The 22655-nt window shown below is 38.5% G+C and overlaps 1 protein-coding gene and 1 non-coding gene across 2 annotated transcripts in view; one reads left to right on the top strand and one right to left on the bottom strand.

Annotated features, from left to right (window-relative positions):
* The window catches only part of LOC150086647 (uncharacterized), a 66359-nt gene extending 47842 nt beyond the window's left edge, over positions 1 to 18517 (top strand). The window contains exons 2-4 of the mRNA XM_090372665.1: positions 12409 to 12538; positions 17026 to 17169; positions 17575 to 18517. Coding sequence (XP_090228791.1) covers positions 12409 to 12538; positions 17026 to 17169; positions 17575 to 18143 — 843 coding nt within the window. The 3' untranslated portion in view covers positions 18144 to 18517. The remainder of the gene's footprint in view (positions 1 to 12408; positions 12539 to 17025; positions 17170 to 17574) is intronic.
* TRNAV-CAC (transfer RNA valine (anticodon CAC)) lies at positions 8042 to 8114 on the bottom strand. Its single transcript has one exon. It is a non-coding gene; the product is annotated as a tRNA-Val (tRNA).
* Positions 18518 to 22655: the final 4138 nt, after the last annotated feature.

Raw genomic sequence — 22655 nt, forward strand, 5'->3', positions numbered from 1 at the left:
TTGAGCTTCCAAGGACGTGCTGTCAGTCCAGGTAAAGGAAGGGTCTTTAATGATGTTGATTTTGGCAGTATGTTATCTTAGGGTTCCGCTTGTTCAGTGAGATTAGACGAACATGGCGGATAATCCACGGAAGAACCAAAAAAAAAAAAGTATTTTGACGTTTCAAGATGCCATTGATTTACGCTACATAACAAAATATTAGAAAATGGGAACTTTTGATAGGCGAACGTTTGATAGGCGCAGATTGATGATCGTTCGGTTCAATACACTGTCTGCGCCTGCCTTTTTCTAGATGAAGATGGTCAAGATAGGATTCTAAAGCTTGTTTGAACATATGCAAATAATTTTCACTTGTAACGTTTCCCTCAAAAAAGTAAGGTCCTACTAACTTGCAATCATGAATGGCGTACCAAACTACAATCTTAGGATTAGTTTGTGAGTGGCCTTCGACCATCCAATTGTGGTTGGTATCACTCCAATATCGACAATTTTGTAGATTAACAGAACCATTCAAGTAAAAGCAATGCCTCATCACTGAACATAACATATGATAGCAAAGTGGAATGCAATACCCACTTTGAGTGTGTGATACCCGCTCAAAGAATTCAACCGTCTGTTGGTGTCATCTCCATGTAATTGCTGAACCAATTGTACTTTGTAAAGATGGAAATGATTTCATTTCAAAATCCTTGCAGCAGACATTCGGCTAATACTAACTTCCTGGAAAAGTTTCCTCAAAGAATTTCTGGCACTCCTGTTAATAGTTTCAAGAGTAATAGCAGAGGTTTCATCACCTTGGGAGACACGGGGCGAAGTGCGAGCAACGTCGGGCCTCAGTTGGGGTCTGGCGGCTAAATGGCCAGGGGAACAACGGTACACGTAAACAATACCCATATACTTTTAAATCTCTGGCCTTTACAGTGTTCTGTATCACAAGACAATGTATACCACGCGGAGATGGGGGAAACCCCTGGTGCCGTTTGACCCTAAACACACTTTAAACTTTACACCTTGGGGGACACCAGAAATCAAACTGCTAAGGAGAGAGGTGAATGCCCACCGGAGGCAGTTTCAGCGAGCCCGTCGCAGCTGGCCTGAAGCTGAGGTCGCCCCTCTGAGGGACCGTTACAGGAAAGCCAGACACCGATACACCGACCTAATCAGGAAATATAAAAGGAAGGCTTGGGAACACCTCGTCTCCACAACAGGTAAGGAAGACCCTTGGAAAGTGGTGTACAAAATCACCACTAACAAACTCCCCAGAGGTGAGATCATCGCCATAACGCAAACTCCGCAGGGTACATTGGCAACTAGGTGGGAATAATCAATAAATAATATCCTGAATGCAATCTTTCCAGAACCACTCTCACCCATTACACTGCAACAGCACCAGATCCACCAAGCCAAAGAAAACTATACCACCGAACAGCTAGAAGCTCCATTCATGGAAGAAGAACTCTGTGCGGCTGTTGTTTTTTTTTTTTTTTTTTTTTTTGGTTTTTAGGAGCATTAGCAACCAAGGCCATATTGCTCCAGGATATGCGGTGGTCATTCCCTGACTTTTCCGCATCCTCCGTATTTGATTGTGACGGGCTCGAACCCCAATCTAATCAAGAAGCGTGGGCTATGCACTGCTGCTCCTTCCCACCTGGCTACGGAGGCGTCCTCTGTGCGACAGCTGCTCAGTTCAAAAACAAAACGTGCTCAGGTTTTGACCTCTTAGAGCCAGAAATTGTCAGGAAGACAGTAGAAACTGTACCAAAACTACTACTAACCCTATACAACAGATGCATCATCACAGGCATTTTTCCTGAAACTGTAAAACTGCGAACATGAAACTGATATTAAAAAATCCTAAAAAAAAACAACCCGGACAGACCAGATTCATACCGGGCAATTGCCCTGCTAACAGTTGCGAGCAAACTCCTAGAAAAGATGCTGTCCAGAATAATACAATCCTACTACGACGCGGCCAGACTTGCAAGTCCCGACCAGTTTGGGTTCAAGCCCAGAGCCTCCACCACCGACGCACTGAAACGTCTAGACGCTGCTGCGGCATGCGATAAGAAGTATTTTCTGGTCATTTCGATGATTGACTTTGCGGGGGCGTTTGACACCATTTGGTGGCCAAGCAAGACTGAGGCAGGCCTCTATACCAAAGAACCTCTATGACATAATCAAATCGTACCTCTCAGGACGGGAAATAGACGTAAACACGCCATATAGAAGCCTAACCGGTCCGCAGGGGCTGCCCACAGCGTTTGGTCCTGGGGCCGCTTCTGTGGAATATAGTTCTCGACCAGTTATTCGCCCTGGACTTGGATGATGCTCGCTCGCAGTCATTTGCGGACGATCTCGCTCTTATGATAACCGCAGACTGAAGAGCCCAATTGGAGACCATTGCAAGCCAGGCATTGACAGAACTACAAGAATGGGCCTCGACCCACTTTATTATTATTATAAAATCCTCCTGAAAGGAAGACTGGATCCTCGACGGCCGCCACAAATAAAGATTGGATTTAAAACCCTCAAGCTTACCACTGATATCTAGGCATCGTCCTGGACACCAACTTGACGTTCCAACATCACTTGAAACATATAAGGAGTAAAATAAGAAACTACGCGGCCTTAGTTGCAATAGTCACCAGGAGGGACTGGGGACTTAAAAAACGCACCATCTCACTATATTTCAAAACCATCTTCATCCCTGTGATCACATACGCCTCACCTATATGGTACCACAAATCCATAACTGCTGTAAACAAAAGAACCCGGGATACAATTCAAAGAACTGTACTCCTTGTTATCACGCGAGCCTGCCGTACAGTCAGTACACACGCTCTGCAGGTCATCGCGGGAGCCCTCCCGCTGGACCTAGAAGTAATCAAGACAGCCATGCTATACCACCTTGCAAAGGGAGTCTACATCACTTTTGCTGGATACACCATAGATCCCAGAAACAATCAGAAGATGCAGAAAGCCAACCTAATCCAACACCTGCAGCGGGCATGGCAGAACAGATGGGCGCATTCGACGAAAGGAGAAGTGACAATGAAATTCCTACCAGATATTGACTGGGTGTAGCCCCTGTCCCCGCCCTGGTTTCATCCAGGACTGAATCTGACCTTTCTAATCACAGGACATGGCCCATACAACGCCAAATTGGCAGCCTTCGGCTCGGTTGATAGCCCACTTTGTATTTGCGGGTAGGAGGAGACATGGACCATCTAATGCACCGATGTGAACACTATGAGGACTTGCGATGCCTCCTAATAACAAGGACAAGATACACGCCGCTGAATGAAGAGTAGCCGACCGGGCTAGCCGAGTGGGTAAAGTACCTGCCCGGCAACCCAAAGGTCGCGGGTTCGATTCCCGCCTCGGGCTTGGATCAAAGTACTGCAAAAACCTTGGGAGGTGCAATATGGCCACAGAAGCCGATGCGCCAACAACTACCAAATCAAAAAAGAAAAAAATCAAAAAAAGAATGAAGAGTCGCACTTACTCGAAACGGAAGATGTCTACGGAGCGCTCTCACGCTTCACCCAGGACTTATACTCCAGAAGAAGAACGTTGATTGCCTCACTGATACTCTGGGGACGTCTTCCCTATTGCCCCATACTTCTATCTCTCACTCCCGTCTTCAGTCTCCCTTCCCTCTCTAGCTATCTCACTACTAGCGTTTCACCCTTATCAAAACTACACAAGCCCCACACTCACTCAAAAATTTTAACTCTACCCAGCATAACTTATATCTCTCTCGGCCTTACCTAATTTCTAGCGTCCTCCCCCCCCCTTTTTTTTAGGTCCTAGCCAATGAAATCCCAGGAAATTAGGTGGCAGGACCTGCCAGAGTAAATATCTAAAACACTGGTGTGCCTGGTCTGCCTCCACAGGGCTTAGTGCGGGCATGGGTGGGTCTCATTAGGGGCCCAACGGCTAAAAGGCCAGATGTACAAAACATTACACAGCACAATATCCATACACTGTCATACCCTGCTGCTGTTAGACAATAAACAGGATGTCCCATAAAGATACTATACATGTCTACCTGTGGATGTCCGAGGATCACCACTATGTGGCTTGTCAGAAACACTACCAGTCGTCTTTAAACGGTCAAGTACCTTCCCAACAAATCGCTGATAGCGTTTACTTTTATGAGGATGCCTTGGTAAAATATCTCACACGCTACCCTTTGGCTCCTGCCCGTTATATGTAAGAGCACCAGATCTATCTTCTCTTATATATATATATATATATATATATATATATAATGTGGTCACTTGCTAGAGGTTCCTTTATTTGAAATTTCTATCTAATGAATCCTTACTGATAACCAGATCGCGAATATTTCTTTCCTTTGTAACACCTTTGACATGCTGATTTGGAAAGCAGTCATATGCATTCTGCGTGAATAGTTTTCTATACGTGTCTGGAATAGTTTTAAAAGTTATATAAAACTTTTATAAACGTCAGACCGGGCCAAGACTCCTGCAATTAGTAGCTGAATTGACCGCCGACATGTAAATATTGGATCAATAAAAGGTTCTTTGAAACATGTAAGTATCTGATTACTTTTGGCAATATAGTGTACCATTTGTAATTCCTCAAAGAAATGCTTATCTACGACGCTGGGTCCTGAAGCCAAAATTATCGCTGGCAAGCTATTTATATAACCAAGTGTAACTTCTTAAAAATTTGATTTCAAAACTAAACCCAACTACGTAATCATCGTGATGGAAACCATAAGGCAAGAATAAAATTGAGAGCACAAATAAAAAACGCCAAAATTTAAACAAACCTCACTAGCTCATCCAGATCTGAAAATCTGGACAACTTCGTTCTTAAAATTTCTCTTTAATTGTTCAACTAAACAGTATTGGTATATACAATATAACATAGACATATAATATGTGATTATTTGTGTTTTATTTGGAAATAAACTATAAAATATATCATTAACTTTAATGTTGTAATTATTTTATTAATAAAAATAAGAATTATACTGTAATTTAAGTGATATGGTGGTAAATATAAAATAAGCCTTTAGTTTTATATCACTATTTATTTTTAAAAAAATTTTAATTGGTGGTACAATCGATGATATACCACATCCATTACATGTCCCAGTGGAATCTTCCATAGTCGTCTACTCTGATATTGCCAAGATAAATTGTCACCTCGAGAATCCAATGTTTTTACAAATTGTTGACCGGTCCCAACTTTATAAGGAATTGGTGGAAGGGGGATTCAACAACAGTATAAAAACTTGCGTAAGTGACAAGTTTTTTTTCGGTATGTGGAAGACTTTCAGCTTAGATCCAATAAATTCCATTCTTTCAAACAAAATGTCAGGAGCCCTGCATTAGATTTGATTAGATCAGTCCTTCGCTAAGTCATCCAGTTCTTGTTGATTACGGAAATGTGGTGCTTTACTTGTTCAGGCTTCGAGGTGCAATCCAAATTATCCCGATCACCGGATTCATCGACCAGTTCCGAAGACTGATTGGGAATATGCGGGTCTTCATTGTGTGATACTGGAAAAATAGAGGATGGTATGCTACTGCTTTCGATTTGCAGTACAGTACTACAGACCACTGTATTGGTACGTACTTATGTAATTCATATATATTACAGATAGTACACAGTTTTTTATTTTTTCTTTGTTAGTTGTTGGCGCATTGGCTTCTGTGGCCACAATGCACCTCCCAAGGTTTTTTTGCACTACTCTGATACAATCCCGAGGCGGGATTCGAACCCGCGACCTTTGGGTTGCCAGGCAGGCACTTTACCCACCCGGCTAGTATACAGTACATGTACTGTAAATATTGTACATTACAGTAAATAAGCAATACAGCAAAAATAAAAGTAATTATTTCCAATTCCAAAATATGCTGTACTTTTGTAGGTACAAAACTCTGGGCTGATGAAAGTCTCTGTGTCGATGATTACAAATGACAATCTAGAAGTTCTAAAAATATTCACTAACCACCAAGAAAAAACTAATTAAACGTTCCTTCTCGTAATCCTTTTTTAAAAATTGAAAATTTATATAAAATGTACTGTTAGTTTTAATACTATGTTGTATTCTTTAATTTAGTACTAAATTAAAAATATTAATAAAATGTACTGCTAGTTTTAATACTATGTTGTATTTTTTCATTTAGTTCTTAATTTTCTCTGCTTTTTTTTAATTTAAAATAACGAAAAATGTTAATACACGTATCTACATTTTATTTTAGATTATTTTTAATTTTATATAAAATTTCATTAAACGTATCAGTTGTTCTTAACGGTGATTATAATGTTGCTTGTGTTTATGTTTGGTAGAGCCTACAGCATCAGCAAAAAAAAAAAAAAAAAAGGCTTCCCATTTCACCCATCCATTCACTCCAAGTGTTTGTTTATCACTTGGCCACCAAAGGGAGGCGAACGCCCCGGCAAAGTCTACTGCTCTGGCTAGGAAGTATTTTTTTCTGAAAACAGGCGCGTGAAATTGCACAAATAGTGAACGTGAGTAAGTCGACTGTTCACGATGTCCTTGGCTTTCGAAAGGTGTGCTGCCGCTGGATGCCTCGACAATTGTCAGAGGAGAATAAAGCAAAACGCATGGGGATGTGTCTGGAGAACCTGTTGCGATACAGCGATAAAGGAGAAGGGTTTCTCGCTCGCATAGTCACAGCAGACGAAACGTGGGTTCATCTCTTTACCCCGGAGAGCAAACAAGACTCCATGACCTGGAAACATCCACAATCTTCTGTGCGCAAAATTTAAAACTGTTCCCAGTGTCTGAAAAGTCATTGCCACAGTGTTCTGGGATCGCCAAGACGTTCTGTTGGTGGATTTCTTGCCGAAGGGAGGAACAATCAATGCACAGCTTTACTGTGCAACGTTGGAAAAACTGAAAGCCAACATTCGACGCAAACGACCAGGACTCCTGACAAGCGGCGTGATTTTGTTTCACGACAACGCAACTCCACACACTGCCCACACCACTCGTGAGTGGTTGCGCCGCAATCGTTGGGAAACTCTGACACATCCCCCCTACAGACCAGACTTAGTGCCTTCTGACTTCCATTTGTTCGGCCCTCTGAAAAAACACCTTTCAGAAAGCAGTTCGCTACGGATGAGGAAGTTCATCAGGCGGTGCGAAGTTGGTTACTGCGTGTGGGCACGGACTTTTTCAGTATTGGTATTGATAAACTGATCCATCGTTGGGACAAGTGCATCAATAAAACTGGAGACTTTGTGGAGAAGTAGTGCATGTTCACTTATTTCTTGGTATGTAATTTCAACTTCGTATTATTAAACATCATCGAGAGAAAAAATGTGTTACCTTACTTTTCGGAAACCCCTCGTACTTGAGTCGCCCTTTGTGAATTGGAGTAACATTTGCACATCTTCAGTCCATGGGGACCTTCCCTGAGTCCAAGGAAGCTCTCATAATTATGGCTAAGGGTTTGCTTACTTCCTTTGCTGCCTCCTTTAATATAATTGGATAGATCCCATCCACCCCAGGTGCCTTTCTTATGTATAATTTCAACAATTTCTCCTCCACTTTGCTGTCAGTTATTGCAAAATCATTTTGCTCTCTGGCAGAGTTTGATAAACTTCTGGCATTCCCTTCCCTGAAGAACTCCTCATGTGTAAATGTAGACGCAAAATACTCATTCAGTTTGTCAGCTATCTGAGCAGGATCATCAACAGTTGAACCATCGATATCAAGTGGACAAATCTGACTCATCCCATTCCTTCTAGAGTTTACATTAGTAAAGAACTCTTTGCTGTTTTTCTTTGCATCCCTTGCCAAAGATTTCTCGTAATCTTCCTTCGCCAGCCTAACCGCCTTTGTGCCTTGATTACAGACCAGCGGTGGATTGAACATAATGGGCCATTTCAAGCTGTATTGAAAAACATATTTATTGGTACGAGTGCCATATTTCTTTCAGGATTGTAAATTATTCTGTATTTTACAATATAATAAATAACTAGCAAAGAATGAGACGTTATTTATTTCTGTTTTTTTTTCTAAAAGTAAAAGTGTGCTTGCCAGGTATCGAACCTGGGACCTTCTGCGTGTGAGGCAGATGTGATAACCACTACACCACAAGCACATTTTGGAATTTCAAGGTTTTTAACCTTTGAAGTCAGAAAAACATTGTAATTGCGTGTTATGAATTTATAATACAACTTTTACGTGAATGTTTTATCGTACAATTAAAAAAAAATAAATGGAAATATTTTTTAACAATAAAACCTTAAAATTACTAAAACGCTGGGAAAAATTGAAATGCAGGTCAATGTATTTCTAGTTGATCTATAAAATACTAAAACATTCAGTTAAAATAAATAGCAGCGAGGGGTATCCTGTTTAGTACTCATAAAATAAAGCAAGAATATTGACCATAAAAAATGCACATAATATATTTATGGGTACTTTACGACATCTTAGATAGCTGTAATGGTGCAAGGGAACATTGGCAGTCAATATAATCTAACATTTCTTGCTTTGCAAAGGTACTTCATTGCCTGGTGCAATAAACGAATAAAATACGACACAAAGAATTTTTATCTTAGCATTCAAAATAAGTCTAACATTTCAGGTATGACTGAGTCAATAGAGTTAACTGTCACATGTTTCTCGTTCAGAGAGAAATTCTACAATTAATTAGTGATGGTTATTTGTAAATAAAGCAAACAACTGTGTACAGTATGCTGCTGCTTCTAAATTCATTCACTGTTTAATGTAAATTACAGTATTTTCAGTTAGAAGTCCAAATGAAAGCCTCATCAATTAAAATTCTGCATAATTATAATTATTAATTAATAAAATGTAAGCATAGTTAAAATGCTGCGCTGTAGGATGAATGGTTAGCGCATGCGCGGAAGGAACATTTTAGCGAATGAGAACGTTAAGTAAAAAGTGCTTCGCTTTTATTTTATTCGTTTTGCTTTTAGAATTTATATTCTTCTCACATTAAAGCAATAAATTATGCTAATGGTAAAGGTAATTATGGTTGAATTGCTTATTTTTTTTTTTATGGATCTATGTTTCGCGGAAGACTACAAATCAGTATTGTTCAGTAGAGATCAATATTCAACACAAAAGTATTATTAACTCTACAATTTTATTTTATTTTAGTCATTAGCTGTATGCAATCCCAAAATGGGTGTACAGTATTTGGAAATTTCTTCTTAAAAATAATTCTTGGAACAGGTGCATAATTACAATTATTAGTTTCTAAAATTTATTTGAATATTAATAGTTAAAAGTCAGCCAGTTGACAGTTTAATACTTCATGGTTAACGCATGCGCATAAAGAACATTTTTACGAATTAGAAAAACGTTAGGTTGAAGAGTTTTGATTCGATTTTATTCATTTTGTTTTTAGATTTTATAATTTCTTACACTGAAGTAATAAATTATGCAAACACTAAAGTTAATTATGTTCTAAATGCTTTTTATTTATGGACCTATGTTTCGCGGAAGACTACCAACCAGGGGTTTTAGTAAAAATCCATATTCAAGAAGAATATAATAACCATTTCACATCTCCAAGAATGAAATGTATTTAAAAATAATAATAATCTTGTTGAAATTTAGATTTTCAATGAAACTGACGAAGTTATTTAAATTTATTGTCTACAGAATAATTTAAAGGTGTAATTTAAATAATTTAAATTAAAATCCATCCCACCAATACATGTTTCTATTCGTAATTCTTTCGATCAGAAACATGTCTCAGTCTCAAAATAAGCATTGCTTTTCCCAGAAATTGTTGTGCAAACATCAACAACTTAAGAAATACGTGAATAAAAAAGAAATGGGCATTCATTCATCTTGTTCACAAAATCATATCTGAGACGCATGCGTAATACTAGCATCAACTTCAAAATGGCTATTATTAAAATCAATTGTGTTTTCTCTTATTGATTCGGTACTTTTTTGCAAATATTGCATATCTTTACTGCAATAACATGCATTTCTTTTCATTACAATAACTGTTTATTTATGGATACGTTCTGGAAGTTTTAAGCAAATTATTTTAATCTGATACTTTGAATTAAACTATTAATAATGTATATAAAGTGCTTAGCATCATAATACACAGCCATTTCTGAATAAACAGAAAATTTTTAAGGTGGCATCGTTTTAGGTTATATCTCATATTGTGAATACCTTCACAACGAGTTGCCATGATATTGCACTACTTCGAATAAGTAACGCTTCACCTAAGGAGAAGACTAGTGTTACTTATTCTCAGATGGGTACCACCACCCAGACAGCACCGTTTCAGGGCTATTTGGCCCTTCTTCAGTGAGTGGGTAGGTACCCAAGTGATGCAATGATGGCAAAAACAGTTATGAAACACAGTGTGGAGTTATACTTCATAACTGTTTTTGCCATCATTGCATCACTTGGGTACCTACCCACTCACTGAAGAAGGGCCAAATAGCCCTTAAACGGTGCTGTCTGGGTGGTGGTACCTATCTGAGAATAAGTAACATTAGTCTTCTCCTTAGGTGAAGCGTTACTTATTCGAAGTAGTGCAATATCATGGCAACTCGTTGTGAAGTTATTCACAATATGAGATATAACCTAAAACGATGCCACCTTAAAAATTTTCTGTTTATTCAGAAATGGCTGTGTATTATGATGCTAAGCACTTTATATACATAGTCCAAATTTGTTCGCAGCTTGAGGCTCTAGCCCTAAATGCGTCTTAGACTATTAATAATTCAAATAAACTTTCAGTAAGCTTTCTCCTGTTGTTTCGTCTATTGTATTAAAGCTCATATAGTTTCTAAATGATGTGCTCTTAGCAGAATTTACTAGTTAAATAGTATAGAAACTATTAATTAAAACACTGGGCAATCTTTGGGGAAAAAGGTAAACAAATATCTTCAAAACGTTAGTGCATTTAATAAAACATACTAATGCTTCTAAAGTCTTGTTCTTGTAACCATACCAAACTTTCTGTTATTTTATTTTATTAAAAAAAAGAGCCTTAGAGTATTTATCAACATCTTGTCAAAGTTATTTTACACATGAACTCGCACAGTTATCTGTACTGGGTGACACAAACCGTGGAGCTGACCCTGATCTTCTTCATAAACCTCGTGTGGTTTCCTCTGCATTAGTAACTTCTCTACTTCTGTTATTTTATTTTATTTATTTATTAAGGGATATTACCGATTTCCAAGTATGGCGACATGTCTAGAAACTAAAACCTTGTAACTTAGTGTTCCGTGCCTTGACTGTTGAACCATCAACACATACGGATGTTTTTAAAAAAGCACTGAAAACACTGCACGGTTTAGTGTTGTGTTTACAACTCATAAGTAGGGCAACTGATTTCATATCTTCAAGAGACAGCTGGCTTGTGACGCCTTTCTTAAATTGTCATATACCCGTGTGACGTATGGTGGTACACGTCATGAGTGGTGTCTAGGAAACAGACTGGATTATTTTTAAAAGTGTTTTTAGCTTTAGGTTGTTGTTTTTTTTCGTTCTTTTTTTAATTCCAAAGCAAGGCCTGGTGGTACTTTGCACATAATCAGGCCTTGTTTTATAAATTAAAATATCTAGAAGGTACTTCCAGGATTCCCATTTGCTTTCTTAAACTATCTTAAGACATTTTTCTTTGAAAAAAAATTTTTTTAGTTAAAACGATGAAGTTGATTGATGAAAAAAATATTTAACAAACATACGAATATGCATCTTATTCTTAATGTCTGCATTTCCAAGGTCATTGATAAGATGGGGAAAAGTCCAAGTGAGGAACCTTGTGGGAATTCACACTAGGGGGTTAAAAGTAAAGAAGTTGTCTACCTGAAATACAGTACTGTGTCTTCTCTTACTGATGTAACTCATAAGGAATGTAGTGGATCAATTATACCATAATATCTTAACTTAATAAGCAGAGAATGACAGTAGCTACCAAAGAAATGTGCTGATCAACGAAGGTTATATCGACTTAAAGAGATCGATATAATCTCACTGATCTACCTCTTAAAATACTATTGGACTGTAAATGGAATGAAGTAATTAAAAAGGTGTTTCTGTACTATTGTGTAAAAAAATTTAGCAAGTGAGTTAAGCAGCCTGATAAGTTTGTAGGTTTCGACCTTTTCCTTAGAGTTCACTTTGCGAGTAGGGATAAGGTCGAAAAGGTACAGCAAAATTTGAGAGAAAATTAAAACATTCTTTTTCCAGAAGGTGAGGGAAAATTATATTTTGTAATTAAATATAATTAGTAAATTATAAAAATAATTAATTATTAATAGTTAGAAATTAAATTAAATAATTGTATTTGATTATTTTATAATTAATAAATTATAAAAAATATTTAAATAATTATGATTGAATTAATTATATATAACGTTTTTGTTTATGTGTATTCCCAGACAGGTATTAGCTATCTCTGCCTCAACGGCCAGATGGAGTTGCTGCAGCTTTTACGGGACTGTTCGAAAGTCGACATTAATCTTGCTGACAACGAGGGTAATACACCTTTAATGTTGGCTGCACAAGCAGGTAAATCACCTTGGTCACTGATTTCTTTCGAATTCCACAAGATATTTGATCTGATAGTCTTTTTTAGATCTGTTATACCTTCTTATTCTATGTTACTCGTTCTTCTAAGAGATGCCTTTTTTTTTTTCTTTCTTCCTCTACTTTCTATCTCTATTTCCCCTGCTCCCATACTTCTAATTCTATTACCCATTTCCTTTTCATAAAATACTACTTTGTATTTTTTTTTACTTTCTATTCTCTTCTATTTCAGGGGATGTCTATTTCTTCTTTCTCTTGTTTTCTATCCAACTTTCCCTTCCCTTCCAATCCCCATACTTCTCATTCTTATCTCCGCTTCCTTTCCCTAAACACCTTGGAGCTCCCAGGCTTGCCTGATAGCTCCAGTAAGAGTTTCAGTTAAAAAGCAGTCCTTCCTCGTGATCAAGGTTGGGAGTCAGGGGGCAGGGGAGTAGGTGTTCCCTAGTCCCCTGCCCCCGTTCCGAAATTAGTATGAGCCTTCTTTTACAGATTATTTCATAATGTAAATCTCAACATTCAGTTTTTCTCTAATTTTAATTTGATATGTGTGTATAATTATGGAAATATGAGTATTAATTTTAATTGTATAAATTCTTGTTTTTTGTATACATGTTTTTATGGTTGTTTGTTCAATAAAAAAAATTTCTTTTAATTAAGTTACACTGATTGTACTAGCGAATTATACCATCGGCCAATGTAAATATACTTTCTGTTATTTATATACATACGAGGGAGTATCAAAAAGTTCGTACCCTTACCTAGAAATAATAGCCCTAGAAAGGTGAAACTTCACAGGAACTTTAATCCTTTTCTATGTACTCTCCATGTATGGTAACATTTCTTCCATCTATGGATCAGCTGCCTTGATCATAGAAGTCCGCACTTTTTGCCTGAAACCACGATTCCACTTCATTAATGACTTCCTGAGACGAATCAAAGCGGCGTCCACTCAATGTTTTTTCGTTTCTCGAAACAAGAAGTCTGACGGTCCCAGCAATTGTCATTTGTCACCAACCGATCAAAAAAGTTCTCAACATCCGCACTACATAAATTCAACAGTTGGCGGGAACATTGCATTCGACATTGCTTTTTCAAAGGCGTCAGCAATCTTGGAACCCATTGCGGATTCCTTAGACATGTGCAGATGGTCATGTAAAATGCTGTGGGCAGACCCATAACTAATTCCCACTGCATTTGAGATGAAATGAATTGTCACACGTCTGTCACTCAGCACCAGCTGCTCAACCTTTGCAACCGTCTCACTGTCTGTGGATGTTGATGGCCTTTCTTTTCTTGGCTCGTCAAAGACACGTGTACGACCCCACTGGAACTCCCTTTTCCACTTTTTTACAGTGTCATACGATGGAAAATTCTGCCCATACACAGATTTCATTTCTTCGTCAATTTCCTGAACTTTCTTGCCCTGCAGATGCAGGAACTTGATCACTGCTCAATACTCCACTTTGTCAACTATAGCGTCCTTCCTCGGATTCCAGGCTCCGCCCCTGGTGTACGATCACCTACGGGAATGAAATTTCACAAGTTAGTTATTGAATATGTAGACAACTTATATTAAAAACGGCATCTTCCTACTGATGTTTTATCTAGGTCAGGGTACGAACTGTTGACAAGGTTATGTGGCGAGGCGATGGGGTTGTTTCACTGTATGTCTCTTCTATACTCATGGGCGGCTGTCAACTCCAGTTGTTTAGAACTACAGTACTACTTGCCTATTGGAAGTCTGCGCGGGTAGCACAGTGGTATCGTCACGGTCCTCCCCACACCGGGTGGAAAAGGCCTGGGTTCGAATCCCGTCGATGACGCGAGGAACTTTAATCGGCTTTTTTCACTCCGTGGCTGAGTTAGTTTGTCTCAGGCGTAGATAGCAAGGTTTTTCTCCCCAGTAACTGGGGTTTTTTCGTCCAGCAAAACAGGCAAATCAACCATAGAACATACGCAATTTACAGACACAAATACGGGTTAATGTATTTAATTACGGGAAACCCTAAAATAACATATATATATTTTTTTTTTGCCTATTGGAACACAGCTGCGCCCATGAAAAGAAAAATCAATTGCAAAAATCCTCTATACAGAAAGATAGTTAGGTTAGATTGCATTTGGAGGATTGTATTCAGGTCCGTAGACCGCACCCAAAAAATGTTCTGGAGACCTTCAGAAGAGATTGATCAGATTAATGATTAGTGTAAATCGATGGAGAATGACTTAGAAGATTTAGACTGCAAAGTTTGGCAACCTGACATCTATGGGGAGATCTAAAGAGTGTTTCAATAAAATGAATAAAGAATGTCTATTCTCCCTCTGCACAAATATAAAATCTCAGCAAGTTATAGAAGATTGGACCTTATGGAGCGCACTGTCGAACATTGGAATAAGTGCTTCCCAACATGGTCGAAGCAGCGAGCCTCGCTAAATTCAAAGAAGAATTAGATCGGACAGTTCAGATTGATTAAATTTCCAGCGCAATCATCCTAATAAGAGTTACCAGATAAAACAAGCAATTTATAATTTTTTTAAAAGTTAAAAAATTTTGAAATTTTGAAATAATTCCGCAATTTATATATACTGTATTACGATATTGTTTTATATAAATTAGTTATTATAAATAGTGCGTATTTTTTATTATCTCGTCACTCTATTGCTGTTACAAAAACAAAATATCTGAAATAACGGCTAATGATTTATTTTACTAGTAAATTCCTTTTTGGTGATATACTTTTTTTTAAATTTATATCTCTTATTTATATCATTTCATTCAATTTTTCTGTTAAAAGAATCAAGGAATTATCAGAGATTAAATAAAAAAAAAAACGCCTTTGTCATGTTTTGATAGCGTATGAAAAATGAAATAGCTTTTACGTCCATTAACAACCCCGTCAATCTTTGTATCATCTGCATTTGTCGAGTTCCTCCTTGAATTTATTTAACCTATCAACTTCCATAACGACAGATAGCAGTTTGTTCCGGCAATCAACTAACCTCTGGCTAAAGGTAAATTTCCGCACATCTATTCTACAACTGTCCTTCCTTAGTTGGAATTTATGCCCCCTCAGGTGCGTAATCTGAGCAAGAGGAAGAATCCCGTCATAATTGAGACTGCTCAACCCATTCAAGGTCTTTAACACCTCAATCAGATCACCTCGCAAGTGCCTAGTCTCCAGACGCTGCAATTTGCAGAGCTTAAGTGTAGTACCACACAGTTGGTACGTTTCTTTGGGATTACTTCTACCCATATGTAGTACTTTGCATTTGTCAATGCTAAACTTCAGTTGCCACTTCTGAACCCATCTGCCCAACTTTTCTAGATCCTGTTGCAGTAGTACATTGCCATTACCGTCATTAACAACCCCGCCAACCTTTGTATCATCTGCAAACTTGGACATTAAGCTTGATATACCTTCATCAATATCATTGATAAATATACAAAAGAACAGTGGGCTCAACACCGAACCTCTAGGGAACCCGCTAATAACATTAGTCCACGAAGAGCAGTGCCCATTGATTACCACTGTCTGTCTTCTCCCACTCAACCACTCTTTTATCTATTGTAGCAACTTACCCTTAATACCATACTGCTCCAATTTGTACAGTATCAAAAGCTTTCCTGAAATCCAAGAAACGATATCAAAATTATTTTTGCATCCAGTTCCTTTGTAACCACATCGTAGTATCCAATCAGATTTGTCAGGCAAGACTTTCCCTTAACAAATCCATGCTGTGTCTAAATTATTACTGCAGTCTTGGCTAGATGGTCCTGCAAGACGTCTTTAACCAGTGACTCCATTATTTTCTCCGGAACAAAAGTTTAACTAACAGGTCTGCAATTACTCGTGTCACCCTTTGATTCCTCTTCATGAATTGAAGATACATTTGCACATCTCCAGTCCGTGGGGATGTGCAAATTTCCCCTGAGTCTAAGGATGCTCTCATAATTATGGCTAAGGGTTTGCTTATTTCCTTTGCCGCCTCCTTTAATATAACTGGATAGATCCGATCCACCCCAGGCGCCTTTCTTATGTTTAACTTTAACAATTTCTCCTCCACTTTGCTCTCAGTTATTACAAAATTATTAAGCTCTCTCTCTCTGTTAGAGTTTAATAAGCTTCTGTCCTCCACTTCCATACAGAATTCCTCATGTGTGAATGTAGATGCAAAATCCTCATTCAGTTTGTCAGCTATCTGAGCAGGATCATCAACAGTGGAACCATCGATATGAAGTGGTCCAACCTGATTCATACCTTTCCTTCTAGAATTTATATAAGTAAAGAAGTCCTTGCTGTTTTTCTTAGCATCCTTTGCCAAAGATTTCTCATAATCTGCCTTTGCTTGCCTAACCTCCTCTGTGACTTGATTACATACTAGCCTAAATTAGCTGGTAATTTTAAATAACTAACTTTTTTATTTTAAGAAATTCGGCACTAAATTGTTTTTTTATTTTTGCCTGCCAGGTCACATTGAAGTTGTGGCTTTTCTACTCGAACACTTTCGCTCTACAATAGAAGTGGATCAAAGAAACAAATTTGGTTTAACTGCTCTTATGAAAGCGGCATTGCAAGGTAGAAACAGATGTGTCCAACTTCTGTTAGACGCAGGTACTGAACTGCCCTCTTGCGGCAACTTTAAATAGCAATGAATTATTGCACTTTTTAAAAAAAAATAATAATAATATAAAATGAAAATTAAATTATCGAAAAAAATACAAATAACTAAATAAATAATAAAGAACCAAATGTGTAGAATAATTAGAGAGAAATTTATTTTAAAAATCATCCAGGATAAAACGAAAAAGAGTTAAATTCTGTTTAGAAAATAGTGGGACCTGTACTTACGAGATGAAATAAATAAATAAATAATAAATTAAACTTCCGAGGACCTATGTTGAAATTATGAAAGTTATAATTTTATTAAATTTTAATAATTTTTTAATAAGTGATCTTTGATTTAAAAAAACTAAATAACTTATTTACTTATTTATTTTTATTTATTTTTTTTTCCAGGTAGCAATCCATATCTCCGTGATCCAAGTAGGAAGTTTTGTGCCCTCGAATGGGCACAACTCTGCGGCCGCTATACCTGCGTAGAAATACTAGAACAAGCAATGGAAACTATTCCAAAACCAACCACCCCATCCGACAGTCCAGTACTAAGTCCTAAAAGCTATCACAGTACAACAGTAGTATTACCAACGGATAGTACCTATGAATACGCATTGGACGATCGAGGTCATCCCATTCGCAAAGGAGGTGGCGAAACTAGCTGGTTTCGTCAAAAATTTAGGAAAACCTTCCGCTATAGCGATAGTAAGAAAAGTAAAACAGCGGACTTTAATCTCTTAAACAATATTACGGCAGCAGCAGTAATCTGTGCATCTTCTGCCATCCTTCCCCATGTGGAAGGCCCTTCCCCAACATCTAGTCCTGATCGCAGTTGCAAGGAGAATAGGGTGATGGTCATTCCAAGGGTGGAAGTCTGTCATGCTGGCCAACCATTGAAGGAAATGATAGAAAAAGTTGCCCCTCAGCGACCTCCACGAAAATCATCCCTAGAGCGTAAGAATCCCGTTTGACGAAAGATTCATGTAAGCTGAATCGGTTGTTTGAACCCGCCAATCACAAGGAGTTTGGAATGAATCTTTCTTGGTAATTTAGTGCTAGAAATGTCCTGGTATCCACAGCCAGAACATTAGTCGTTTAGAGTGCTATAGTCCTTCCACCTCATCTTGGATACCAGAATATGATACCGAACATCGAATTCCTTCGTCTGGAAGCTTTTCGAACTCCGAATACGTTTACGGATATCCTCCACTTTCCATTTTGGTAAAATTTTTCAGGAACCCTGACTTGCGGATCTTTTTCAGCCATCATCTGAAATATTTCCAGGTGCTATCACACTGAGTTGAAACTTAGGGAATTGATGGTATATCCTTTGAGTAGAATTGTAAAGAAACATGTAAAAAATATATATTTTAAAAGATCGGTCTTAAATAATTCGTGTTGTGATTGATTGAATTTTGAACAAATTATGATGAAATAAAAATACTTTTACTGACTAGTCCATTTATTATCCATATAATTACATTAATATATAGTATGATGTACTCCTTTATTAGGCTGGCTATCAGGTCTATAGACTGCTACAGCTAATTAAGATTTGGATATATTGAATGGTGCTAGCTTCAATAACGTACCATTCGATGTATTCTGTTAATGATTGACCTCTTGTGTGTGCATTTAACTTTAGACGCATAAAATCTATTGATTTAATTGTATTTCTTTTTATTCAGAGCTTCGCACACTATTTTGGCTTATGGTACTCATAACTGGCTATTCGTTTTCTCAAGTACAAGCTCTTTACTCATATCAGAGCCCCCCCCCCCCCACACACACTCTCTCTCTCTCTCTCCCTCTCTCTCTCAGATTATTACATACGAAATACTTCTCGAAAGCAGAACAAAATCATTTTCATGAATATTTTATTGAGAACAGTGTCGCCGAAGGCGAATATTTGATACAATAGCCATCCTGGTATGCAAATTCCGAGTATCGAACAGAAATCGATCGACCACCTTAAAGAGCCGCACATTATGCAAATTATTCGTGCCTATAAAAGCACGGGTTGCGACCACCTCACTTCATTTTTGCCTTGCTCGGTGTAATAGCCACATCTCCAGCACTCAAGATGGCAAGTCATCGTTGTTTAGATGATTCTTTGAGATCGCGGGCATTTGGACGACTTGAAGCCGTGCAGTCGCAGGCGAAAGTGGCAGGTTGGCTTAATGTGTTACGCAGTGTCTTCTGGCACTATGGAAGCAGTTTCAGGAGACAGGAACCATTACAGGAAGAGCTGGCCAAAGTCGCCCGAGAGCTATTTCGACCACAACAAACTGCTACGTGGCTCTAACAACAAGACAGAACCCTACAATGTCCTGTCATCAACTATCTCTTGAGGCTGCTGCGTCCATAGATGAAAATATTTTCAACCAGACTGTGTTAAGAAGGCTCAATTCAAGTGGACTCTACGCAAGGAAGGCAGTGGTTTTGATCCCAGTAACACCAGGTCAATGAACATGTGACTTGCAGCCCTGACAAATGAGGTACGTTCTGTTCTTTGAGTCCCACTTTAGCCTAAAAACAGATTGTAGACGTTATTTCATCTGGAGACAGCGAGGAATGCGGTACCATCCCTCCAACATCAGAGAAAGGAACACTTAAGGTGGAGGTGGTGTTCTAGTGTGTGTGTGTGGGGGAGGGATAATGATCAATGTTCGCACCCCTCTTCATGTTTTTGATAGGAGTACTACGCAGAGCTACCGAGAACAGATACTCGAACCCTATATGCTACTTTTTAGGGGTGTGGTGGGCCAAGATTTTCTTTTCATGCATGAAAGTAACACTCCACATAGAACCGAAATGGTGGAGGAATTAGCATTAGCATTAGCATTAGTAGAGGCATATGATGCAAGAAAGCAAGCTTATTCAGCATCAGCCAAAAAAAAAAAAAAAAAAAAAAACTCCACTCCCATTTCACCCCTCCGTTCGTTCGAAATACCTGTCCAGTTGAGCTTTAAATTTGTTTAGGCTATCAACTTCAACAACAAGTGATGGAAGTCGGTTCCACCAACCAACCACCCGCTGGCCAAAGGCAAATTTCCGCACATCTATCCGACATCCGTCCTTCCTCAATTTGAATTTATGCCCTCTGAGGTGATTATTCTGAGCAAGATGAAGAATCCCATTGGCATTGAGCATGCTCAAACCATTCAAAGCCTTATACACCTCTATCAGATCACCTCGCCGGTGCCTAGTCTCCAGACTCTGTAATTTGCAAAACTTAAGCCTTTCTTCGTAAGAGCAACCCTTTGTTCCATTCACTAATCTTGTTGCCCTTCTCTGTACCCGTTCCAGCAGCTCTACATCCTTCTTGAAATGAGGCCTCCAGACCTGTATACAGTACTCAAGATGTGGCCTAACCATTGCCTTATACAAGGGAATAATCACCTCCTTATCCCTGCTAGAAAAATTCCTGTATATCATTGACAAGACACCATGAGCTACTCTTGCAGCTCGTCTGCACTGCTCAGAGAACTTCATATCTGCCTGCACAATTACCCCCAGGTCCTTTTCATTCTCCACCACTGTCAGTGTAGTACCGCAGAGTTGATACGTTGCTCTGGGGTTACTGTTTCCCATATGTAGTACTTTACATTTGTCAATGTTAAACTTCATTTGCCACCTCTCAGCCCATCTGTTCAACCTTTCCAGATCCTGTTGCAACAGCATAGCGTCAGTAGTGTCCTTAACGACCCTGCCAACCTTTGTATCATCTGCAAACTTGGACATTAAACTTGATATCCCATCATCAATATCATTCATAAACACTGAAAACAACAACGGACCCAACACTGAACCTTGAGGAACTCCACTAATAACATTAGTCCACGTTCAAAAGCCTTTCTAAGATCCAAATATATAATATCAAAGTTATTCCCTGCATCCAGTTCTTTTGTGACTACATCATAGTATCCAATCAAATTGGTCAGGCAAGACCTGCCCTTAACAAAACCATGCTGCGTCTGAGCTATAACTGAATTCTTGTCTAGATGTTCCTGCAGTGCTTCTTTAACCAGTACCTCCATTAATTTACCTGGAACAGAAGTTAAACTAACAGGTCTATAATTACTTGTGTCAGCCTTTGATCCTCCTTTGTGAATTGGGGTTACATTTTGGGGAATATTTTGAAACTGGACATATCCAACGACTGCCGTGGCCAGCATGATCATTAGACTTAAATCCGTCCCACACACATGTGGGACGGATTTATTATAATTTTGCTTTCTTGAATTATATGCCTCTACTAATGCTAAGTCGATCATAAAATTTTAGATTATTTTTAGTGCTCAAAGACTGTCTCATACACCGAAATATACGATAGATGTCGACGATTTATCTCTCTTTTTAGGAACCGACTGGATTAACGGAAAAATTTCCACGCAGAAGGGAAAAAATCCTTGAGAAAATAATGATGTAAAAAGCGATACGAAACAGGAGTTAACTTTGGAGCACAGGTTTTAAGAACAAGAGAAATGCTGTCAGAACTGAGGAATTGATGATATCTAGAGTCGTCGCAAGTAGTCCAGTGAATAGTCATTGCTTCTTCGCACCATAGGGTTCCACATGGGTCGAGTTTGTTAATTTTGGGAGGAGTTGCATTTTTTCGCCCGAAAACTTGGTTTTTCTTCTCTCAAAATACAGAAGCAACCATGGAATACACGCAATGTATTCCATGACATCTCATGGACATATTTGTCTTGGTACATATTTTGAACCCTTGGAGTTAGAAGGAGGTAGGTGTAGGAACACTTCAAAACTATTTAAAATGAAAATGTAATGCAATAAACGTCATAACCCAATTAAAATTTTCAGAAGTTATGGGTAAATGAAAGTCATAAGAAAAGGTTAGGGATAATTGACTGATAAATCTTGCCATGGAGTACACGTGATCATTTTCATATATTTTCAACTATAACTGTGCCAGTGTTGTGTGACAGTGGTTCAGTTCATTTCTTCGGCTGTCGATCAACCACGAATTACCTAATATATGTAGTAAATATTATACACTGTAATTCCCACAAGGGTTCTACAAGTATTTAGGACACCCGCCCCCTAAGGTTCAAAGCAGACAGCTGGTTTAGCTTAACCAAAGAGCAAGACAACCTTAGTGAAATTTCTGCAAAATCAAATGATGATTGGTCCTACGTAAGATGTTTTAACTCACCGGCCACAAATAGAATGCAGCGCCACCTATGTGTCTTTTGCAAAGAGGAAAAAGGATCAGGGACTAAATATAAAAGTGACAAACCCCCACGGTCATCTAACACTCGGCGAGCTATTTATAAATAGCGTACTGAACCTGGCCAATGAGAACCAAGTATGGGGGTCAGCGGTGATGGGTCAAAGCTGTTGCGGAACGGCATGGGCAATAAATTGGAACACCGAGACACATTTGTGAACCAAAAAACTACACTTCCTCAGTTACAAGTTCATATATTTTGAGTTTCCGTGGAAAAACAGTTGAGTTT

The sequence above is a fragment of the Mastigoproctus giganteus genome, chromosome 4 (assembly GCF_048544385.1).
Source record: "Mastigoproctus giganteus isolate SK-2022 chromosome 4, ASM4854438v1, whole genome shotgun sequence".
In the NCBI taxonomy this organism is placed as follows: domain Eukaryota; kingdom Metazoa; phylum Arthropoda; class Arachnida; order Uropygi; family Thelyphonidae; genus Mastigoproctus; species Mastigoproctus giganteus.